Here is a 10090-nt window from a genome sequence, read left to right on the forward strand (position 1 = left end):
ACATGACAATCAGGAAAACAAGAAAACAAATAGTCAAAGTTCACTTCCATTAATTGAAATAACAAAGGAAAACCATCCATATTGTTCTCAAAATAAACATCAGAAAAACAAAATACAGGATTAATTGCCTGCTCAATACATTCCTCACAAGTGTTCTTTATTGCCTGAATTACTTCATCTGCATCTGCATCTTCTTCTTCTTCCGGGGTAGCTTTTGCTTTCTCCTCTTCAAGCTTCATCTTCAGCGCCTTCCTCTCTGCCTCTTCGGCGTCTTCAGCAGCTAATACCGACTGGAGGATCCGTGCCTTGGCTTTCTTCTCTTGCACCATCTTAGAAGCTTCATCCCCAATCCCCAAGAAGTCTTCAAACTCGGATATCTTCTTCGACCATTCAGCTTCAGTATCTGCTTGCATCATACCCACCATGAACTTTGTTCCTTCAACCAGTTGTTCCAAGGAAGGTTCAGGAGACTTGATCAGTTTCTCCTCAAAGTCTGTCATGAATATTTCCAGGCCGGGGTAAGTCTTCTCCCTACACTGAAATTCTCCTGCAGCTTGTGGGACAAAGAAGATATGATTTAGATTTGGCCCTCTAACCAGAGACCGGATCTCATACTTCTCCTTCTTTCTGTTCTCTGAATATCCCAGCCTGCATCTATCTTGTTGTCCATATGCTGATGAGAGAGGTTCAAACCTTCCTTGTAGCTCTCGGCCTAGCCCTTTGCCATACTGCCACTACATCTTTTTCATCATTTTCCTCGAGAAAGGACTCATTCTGTTTACTGCACTCTTACTCTCATTAGTGGGCGCATCAATCACTGCCACTTGGAAACCAGACAACGGCACCGCCACCTCCAAGCCTTCTACAGTTGCAACATTCAAGTCTTCTTGCGCGTTAATGGTCACCACCTCCGTACCCTATGGAATCTTCACTTTTCTATGCAGGGTAGACGGAATTGCACCTAGAGGATGGAGCCACGGTCTCCCCAACAACAGAGCATAGTTGGCCAAAATATCAAGAACAACCACATCCACCCAGCTCTCTATAGCCCCTATGGAGATCTTCGCTCTGAAAGTTCCTTTTGCATTACGCATTGTATTGTCGTAATCTTTGACCACCATGTTTGACGGTTCAAGTTCTGACTCCTCGATTTTGAACTTGGATAGCATCTTTAATGGGCACACACATAGGGCTGACCCGTTATCCACCATTACATTTCGGGTGTCACGTCCATTAACGGCAATCTGAATGTATAATGGCTTGAAGTGGTTTCTTCCTTCTGGCGGGAGATCCGAATCAAAGAAAGTGATTTCGCCAATTCTGCGTTGCAGCACATTGATCATATCTACACTCTGGATTCGAGCAGGCACTCTGACAAAAGCATGGCTTCCAACAAAGACTCCCTATGCTCTTTGGATGCAATCAGCAAATCCCATAACGAAATATCTGCCCTTGTCCTCTGCAATTGGCTTAACACTGAACTGGCAGTTACACCGCTGGGTGCTTGGTTTTGACTACTCTCACCTACTTCAACAGTCTTCTTCTGCACTTTCACTACTTCCTCTTCCTTCTTCTTTTCTTTTGGCTCTTCTCCGCCCTTCTCTATTGTCTTCTTCCTCGTTCCATCAGCAGCAACTTCTTTTCCCTTAGCCTGAACACTGCTATCGAGATTGTATACTCGCCCACTCCGGGTTAAGCTCTGGATGCCTACCTCATTCACATCCTCTTCGCTACTATAATACCATTGCTCTTCTTGATCGGCTAAGCTTTTCTGAATTGCGAGCTGAATCTACTCGTCTTCATCCTCCGGTACCTTGCCCACTTTCACAGTAATGCTCTTCTCAATCTCTATTTTGACGGGTATCTTTCCTTCTTCATCATTGCTACAATCATCCCATATGTTTAGCATTGCACACATTCGTTCTTCCAACTCAGCCTCTGCCAACACAACTTCTTCCGGCAATCCACTTCCGATTGCATTGACTGATCCACCCGACTAAGACTTGCGGGGCGGATAGTTGTACTAATATTGAGGGAGTGGATTGTTCTTGGTGCTGGGCTTGTTCCTATCAGAAGGCTTGGTAATTTTTCTGCTGTCAATCAGATCTTGGATGTCATGTCTCAACTTGAAACACTCATCAGTTGAATGCCCCTTGCACTGGTGGTAATCACAGTTCCGATCCATATACCTTCCACGCACAGGTTTAGTTGGATCGACTGGCAACTTTGAAAGTACTCCATTCTTGATACATGACCTCAACACTGTACTCAATGGTCTTCCCAGGTCAGTGAATTCTCTTCTCACTCTTTCATTGAAAGCCCCCACTGTATTATTACTTCCTGACTGATTCTGGTTGCTGCTTCCGACATTTCTGTCATTGTAGGAGGTCCGATAGTTGCTAAACCCTCTGTTCTTCTTCTTTTCCTCCTTATACAGCTCCTCTATGTTCAAACCAGCTCTTTGAACTAGAGCAAAATCAGTGAGAGGTTGGGTCAACATTCTCTCTTTAAAGAAGGGTAGCAAGCTTCTACTGAAAATTCTGATTAGCTCTTGGTCCTTCGGTCTTGTCTGGACCCTGTATAGCTTTGTTCTCCACCTCCTGTAATATTCAGAAAAACTTTCATCTTTCCCCTGTCTCAGACTCTCCAAATCACGCAAGCCAAATTCGTCACTCTCATCAGTCTTAAAGTGCTTAAGAAAAGCGGTTTGCAACTTGACCCAATTCTTCTGTATCTCCACATCTAGACCATCATACCACCTCCGATAATCCTTATGTAGTGTTTGTGGGAATGCTCGTAAAACATCCTCCTCATTGTATCGGTTCATTTGAGAAACCCGGAGGAATTCAGACAGATGGGAACGGGGGTCGTTATCTCCCTCAAACACAGTATGCTTGAATGTTTTAAATGAAGTGGAGCTGGTTGGCTGCAAGACATATTCGGTTATATGAAAGTTGGTGACCGGGTCCTTTTCCTTCACCACAGACATTTTCTCAACCTTGTCTTTCAGCTTAGCAAGTTGCTTGATTACATCATTCTCGATTGGGACAGTGTTTCCCACAGAAGTCTGATTATCTGAAGCAGGTTCTGGGATTTGTCTCTCTTCAACCACAAGTTGGCTGCTTGAAGCGGGAGGAGTTTGATTTTGTGCCCTATCTTGGGCGAGAGCGGCAGCCACTATCTGAGCAATAGTTCTTATCTGGGCTTGAGAGAATCTGGACTCATTCTCCATATCATCAGCCATTTCCACTGGGTCTGAATCCGACAAACTTGAATAATCCACAGCACTGACTGGAGTAAACTCGGGGATTGGGGATATTCTGACTAAACGCTGACCAGGGCGTCAATTCCAAGTTCACGAAGCAACTTCCCGGGAAGGATCAATTCTGACATAAAATGTCTAAGTTAAAGTAGGTCCTGCATGTATGCATGAGAAAATGAAAGCACATAGGATGAGAAATGCATTTCTAATGTGCTAAAGACCGGTATGGAAATAAGATCTCAATTTCAACGACTGGATCCAAAAATTCGGTGTGAATAATATGGCAATAACTTATTTTGTATTTGAACATTTCGGGCATTATCTGTCATCGACCATTCCTTTTGGATGTACGGTCGACTATTTTCTCTCGAATCCCTAACTTTTGCCTCAGAATAAAAGAATTTCCGAGCGGGATATTTTTGTATTATTTTTATTCCATTGTGTATTTTTTGTATCCTTACTTTTTGCCTTGGAACATATGGCCCCATGCAGGATCTTATTTTATTTTGTTACAAAATTTTGTAATCTCTCACTTACTTTCAAATAATGCGAGAAATATAAAAAAAATAAAGGAATCGCAACCCCCTTATATCTCCCTTTTCTTTTGGGTATAAATTCGCTATAAGTGATTGCATTATATTATTCAAAACGAATTTGAGGTCCAGTCTCAAGACCAAGGTCAAATGTCCATACCGAAAATTAGCTCTTATTGATGCATGGCTGAAAAAGAAAATGTTACATGGTGCATGAATGTCACAACATATGTACAGTTTATAACATATAGGGGAACGGGAGTTGGGAAATGCATGCCTTCCAACCTTATTTCTCCCACACACGGATTCCATTGGTATAAATTTCGACATCTGTTTCCTAGGAATTGGTCTAATCTCGACAACCAACAGGGGATTTTGAGATTGACGATATTAACTCTCAGAAATGAATGCAGCACAACAACAGCAAATAGAACCTGGTATTTCCTTACGGGAAGTAACTATGGTTTTTTTGACTATATGCATTGGCTTTAGTCTTATTAGGCTTACAAAGTCTGGGTTCCGTAAACAGGATTCGGGCTTTGTTGGGCCTACTCCTTTTGACGCACCTTTAAGGTACTAGGCTTGCGGTTGGTAGTAATGTTAATTCTCGAATGGATGCACCTAAAACGTGAAGTTTAGGCTAGATCCACCGTCAAAGTTAACACCAGTACCGAAGGGTGATACGGGTAGAATGTGGTGAGAAGAGAGAAATGCGGTATGAATGCAAAAATCCTAAAAAAAATAAATAAAGCAATTAAGCACATACGGACGATTAACAATTTTCCATCGGCTTTTCTAACCAATTTTATTTAGAAAAAGTAGGCTTTTAGAGTCAATTCCTAATTGCAACCACTTATTTATTAAAAATAACCGGGGATTAATGGGTGAAAAATCCTCAGTGAAGTCGCCAAACTGTTTTCGCCCCTCCTTCCCATTTATAATTTATTTATTTATGGAGAGTTGAGATCCTTTAAAACCCCGGAAAATGGACCTCGGAAAACTTCTTTTTATTTGTTTAGAATTATTATTGGAAAATGGTGTTAAAACCTTTTGGGAACGCGGTGCCGATAAATCGGTCTTATAAAATATTTGAGTCGCCACCCATTATTTCGGCAATGGGACCGTTTCCGATTTTAATTTATAAAAATGACTCCATTTAACCCAATTTTTATTTAAGGCCAATTATTTGAAAAACTGGTCAGGCGAACCGTGTGCGGTTCTAGGTAAGGGAATTGGGTACGTCGGCCCATTGGAAGCCGACGCCCGGAAAACCAGCCTCTTTTACCATACAATTTTTAATTGATTTTATTTTAGAAAAGCCAAATTATTTAATTAAACCCAACCCGATTAAATCGAACCGAGTTCCTATGTGGAAAATTAATTAATTGCCCCAAATAGATTCATTCATTGCATTCATAATCAATCATAATCACATCAATCATCCACCCATAGTAAAAATAATTAAAAGACCCGCTCTTGCCTTATGGTTAAAGGCGGGCCACAAACCGGATTTAATAATACAATTTAAACCATATAAATAATAAATCCTAAAATCTCAAAATCATAGTAAATTAATTTGTTTGATTTGATTAGAACACAATCTGCCCATTATTGGTCATTTCTTGAATTGAAGTTAAACATTTATTTAATGTCATGAAATTAAAATAAAATAAAATAAAGTATTCTGAACCCTAGAACAGTTGCGTCATGCAGCTGTTCTGTGAAGAACAGTTGCGTGACGGAACTCCTAGTTGCGTGACGCGACTGTTCGTGACCTTATCAAAATCTCCATATTCATTAATTATTTAGTTAAGCATAATATTAAATAAAAATATAAAAACGAAATAAAAACTATGCGCACGAACAGTTCCGTCACGCAGGTGGTCCAAGCAAAGTCAAGGTCTTTTGGACATGAACAGTTGCGTCACACAGGTAGTAGCCGCGTGACGCAGCTGCTCTGGTCCGTAACTACCTTTCAAACTACTCTTTTTACGTGTTCTTTTTATTAACAGATGTTTAATATAACTCAGAAACACTCAAAATGGGCAAAATGTTGCTTAATCAAAACCAAACTAATCAAATACTAAGAAAATAAGATATTTCACAAATAAACAACTAAAAATGAAAAGGGAGGTTTAGATAGTTACCTAACCCTCAGATTCGAGGATTGCATACGGTTTAGATGATTTAGAAATGGAACTCCACGATCCCAGAAGCGTTTAGTACCAAGTTTCAACAATAAAACTTTTCTTTTCTTCTTTTCTCTCTTTTTCCTCTTTTTATGACTTTTGGTTTTTTAAGTTTCAATCTATATCTCTAATAGCTTTATCTTCCTCAAGGTTACTCACTAGAGTTCTTGGGGAAAACCCTAGCCGCAATAAGATTTCTCTAAGTCTAAAAAAATGCCAAAGTCTAGAGAAAAGTGAAAGAAGTCCTGTTTAAAAATGAAAATGTTGTATTTATATGGGTAGGGCAACAGAACAAAGTTGTGTCATGTAGGCATCAGCTGCGTGACGGACCCGCGAGCTGCGTGACGCAGCTTACTTTTCATACAGTTGCCGCGTATCCATACAAACAGTGCAGACCGTTACACGGGCCTGTCCAAGTGATGTCAGCCTGGTTAGAGTTGCGTGACGTAACTACTAGTGCCGTCACGCAGGCGATAGCTGCGTGACGCAACCCTAACGCAGGTCAGACTCTTTGAACAGTTTTAAATCAAATTTTGGTTTAAAAACACTTCTGGTTGACCGTGATTCCCTATTCCGCATCCTTATATCATCATTGGATTAGGCGGGGGCATAAAAACACGCGTCAACAATCATAAACTGTTTAGGCTTTGGATTTCTTCTTAGTTAGGACTCTTCTCTCTTAGGAAAATATCTGAGGTGGTCCCATGTACGTTAAAAAGACTGGCTTGCATTTTTTATTCAAGACAGTTTTGCCTTCGTAGCACTGGCATGCCAGATAGCACGGCTTGGGCGTGCTAGAGTCTGAGTCTATGAATGATTCAGCGCAGGCCGTGCCCTGCAACATGCTCAGAGGAGTACTTGTGGCATGGGCGTGAGCCATAGCACGGGCAGGGCGTGCTAGGCTCTTACTTTCCAAGATAAATTGCATCACAGGCGTGCTAGGCAAGCACGCCCTGAGGTCCTTTTAGGCACGGGCGTGCCAGATAGCACGGGCTAGCCATGCTAGAGTCTGAGTCTCCACTTGATTTCCCTTAAGTTTAGCATGGGCGTGCTAAGGTGCACGGGCTGGGAGTGCTAGAGCCTGAGTGTTTTGCTTTATAATGTTCTTTTCTGTGCCAAAACCCTGCAAATTTCTTTAAGATCAAGTGGATTATGATTCAAGGAAGCTTTGAACAAAATTATAATTAAAACGAAGTAAAAATTAATTAAAGTGATAAAATTTACTAAAATTCCAAATAAAAACTATATTAAAAATACTGTAAAAATGACACCTATCAAGGTAAACAGTGAATATTTAGGGTAGGTAATAAGTGATAGGCTGAAAAACTGATAATTAGATAAATCATGATTACGATGATTAGTAGAACGAAAGAAACCAAGCAAACGAAATAATTAATAAGAGTACTCTAACATCCTTAGGATGGACTAATAAGCAGCATAGGTGGAATGGAAGGTTATTAAAAAGAAAAAGAGTTGAGAGAGCTAATAGGTGAATTAGCAAAAGATGTCATTATGAAGGTTAAATATTAATGACAAGTTTTGGGATAACTTGAGAGATTAAGTATTTGAGAGAAATTGATGGTTAAGTAGAAAGCAGTAAAATCTCCATAGAGATAAGATAGCTATGGAGTGCAGTGAGGTCCTTAAAGTCCATGAGCCATCTAATAGTTGAATTGATATATGGTAAGAATATTAGGGAGAATAGGACTTGTATAAATAGGGACCAAGAGAGCGAGCTCAAATCGCCCTGTGATACTATAGACAATGAAAGTTATAAAGATGATTTTTCTTGAAATTTTGAATTAAAGTAATAGTTTTCAAATTTTTGATCAAGAAGAGTCTTAATAGTAGTATATGTGAATTAAATCAGTAAATTCTTATTATTATAAATAAATCAAGTTTTAGTTGTTTTACTTTTTGTAAATTATGTGTTTGGTCTTCATAAATAAATATTTTGCTTTCATAAAATACGTGTTTTGGTTAGATTTATGGAAAAAGCTTTTTTTTTTAACATTAGCTTTATTTACTTTCAACTTTATTGGAACATGGTCTTCATGGAGGGGTATTTAATAAATTTTAAAATTTTCAAATAGAATTAAATAATCTTGAGAAAAATATATATATTATGCATTTTACTGCTAAACCCGGTTTTATTGGAAGGTTTTATCAAAGAAAGATTTTTTTAAGATTTTAGTGGCTGACTGATGATAGCAATTAGTGGTTAAGGTAATAGGCATAAGTTTCTTGTGAGTTTTAATCATGTGGCAATTGATGTTATAGATGGTTGAACGAAATTCATTCTGAATATGATGGAATCTTGTTTGCGAGTTTCAAGGTTTGGGTTATCATGAAACCTCTCCTCCATTTATTCTTCGATGTCAATCAAGTGATGATATTTATGTTAATATCTTTATATGCTCCTTGCTTATGGTACATTCCCTACCTTATCATATTTTTTAAAATTCAAGGACGAATTTTTATAAGGGAGGAGGCTGAAACAACCCGGAAAATATTTTTCAAAAATTTTTCAATTAAAAATGTAATCATAAATTCTAGCCAATGAAATTCAGTGAAAAATATTTTATTATTGTTAAACTAGACCTGTAAACCAGTTTGAATTTTTGAAAAACCAGGTGAAAACCCGTAAACTAGGCAAAAATCGAGTCAATCACTGAATTGGACAAAACCAGTTCGAATAAAACTGAAATAGTCTAGAAACCCTTTTTTTTTTCCTTTTCTTTTCTTCTTCTTCTTCCTTTCTTCTTCGGCACCACCTACCTGAGGCTCTCTCCCTTCTCCTAATCTAGTTTCTGGCTACTAAGTGGCGGTCGACTCCCTAGACATCGACTATCTCAGTCTTGGCGTCTCTTGTCATCGATGGAACTTGACTTAGGCAAATCAGCGCTCTGTCTCTCCAATGGCATTGCTGACCTTCGCCGACTCTTTTCCTAACTTTCGGGGAGTCCCAGTCGATGGGACCGGTGTAGAAATGCTACTCTCCTATCACTGAACTCGATTCCAGCCTTTCTTCAAGCTGAATGGATCTCCAACGGGATGAATAGAAGTGATTGTTGATGCCTATTCCGGCCAAACTAGCCACTGGCTCAATAAATGGACGACAAAATCGAGCTCCCTATGAAATTTCGAGTCTAGGGATGTATGAATCACACAGTTCTGGTAAAAAATCAATTTACTGGTCACCGTGGAGGCCAGCGAGTCTCCGACGAGACCCCAAGAGGCAAAATCATCTTCTCCTCGCGTGGACTGTGAAATCGTCGTCCGATTTTCGATTGGTACGCTCTAAGACCTAGTTCCTCATTTTTTTGTATAAAATCCAAATTTAAATTTATTGGGTAATTTAGTTGATTTCGAACAGATAGTTAATTGAAGGTCTTTGAAATATTAGGTTTTGAAGTTTGTGAATTAATTGGAGTTTTTAGGAGAATTTGAACTTAAGATTTAACTGTGAGAAATTGTGATTATATTAGATTAGGGCATGAATTATAGAAATTGATAGGGTATTTGTGAGCTTCATGAAATTTGAAACAACTTGGTGTAGAGAAACGTGAAATCCGGTACTGCCACTCTTCGGTCACCATGGGCGGCAGTGATTAAGGTGGCCTACGAAGGTTTCCAGTGTCCAAAAAATTCTTAAACTCAAAATGTAGGAATTAGTTCGTAGATTGTGGATATGTGATTAAAATCACTATTCGACTTAATTAAATCCCTAAATCGTTACGTAAAGCAATAATTACCGTGACCTTAGAAAGACTTAGTCAACTAATTAGATAATCGATAATTTATATTAACCAGAATTGATTATTGTGGTGAATTTAAGATAGGGATGTTTAGCTCTTTATGATTATGATACTGGACCCTATTATCTCTAAGTGTGAATCATGAATCAATAATAAGCACTTGGTTTTCTTTATTAATTTGCAATTTAGTTGTTAGTTAAAGAATGTATTAACCTATGGTACAATAGTGGATATTGAGTTACAAAGATGGTAGATGAGGTATGATTGATGAATAATGGATATGGCGGATGGGATTAGCTGTTGTGAATGGCCCGATGGATGGGCTTTGAGAATTTATTATTGAATTGT

At 38.9% G+C, this 10090-nt stretch overlaps 1 protein-coding gene across 1 annotated transcript; it reads right to left on the minus strand.

Moving 5' to 3' along the window:
• Window positions 1-917: 917 nt before the first annotated feature.
• Window positions 918-1343, minus strand: LOC149492611 (uncharacterized). The gene has a single exon (XM_089715887.1). It carries the CDS (start codon window positions 1341-1343, stop codon window positions 918-920), a length of 426 nt encoding a protein of 141 aa, XP_089572013.1.
• Window positions 1344-10090: the final 8747 nt, after the last annotated feature.

Source organism: Jatropha curcas, chromosome 11 (assembly GCF_041381405.1).
Source record: "Jatropha curcas cultivar XTBG-Jc1 chromosome 11, XTBG_Jcur_1.0, whole genome shotgun sequence".
Classification (NCBI taxonomy): domain Eukaryota; kingdom Viridiplantae; phylum Streptophyta; class Magnoliopsida; order Malpighiales; family Euphorbiaceae; genus Jatropha; species Jatropha curcas.

What these genes read in the sequence shown, in the direction of transcription:
- LOC149492611 (XM_089715887.1), bottom strand. Translation starts at nt 1,343, where the DNA reads ATGATCAATGTGCTGCAACGCAGAATTGGCGAAATCACTTTCTTTGAT.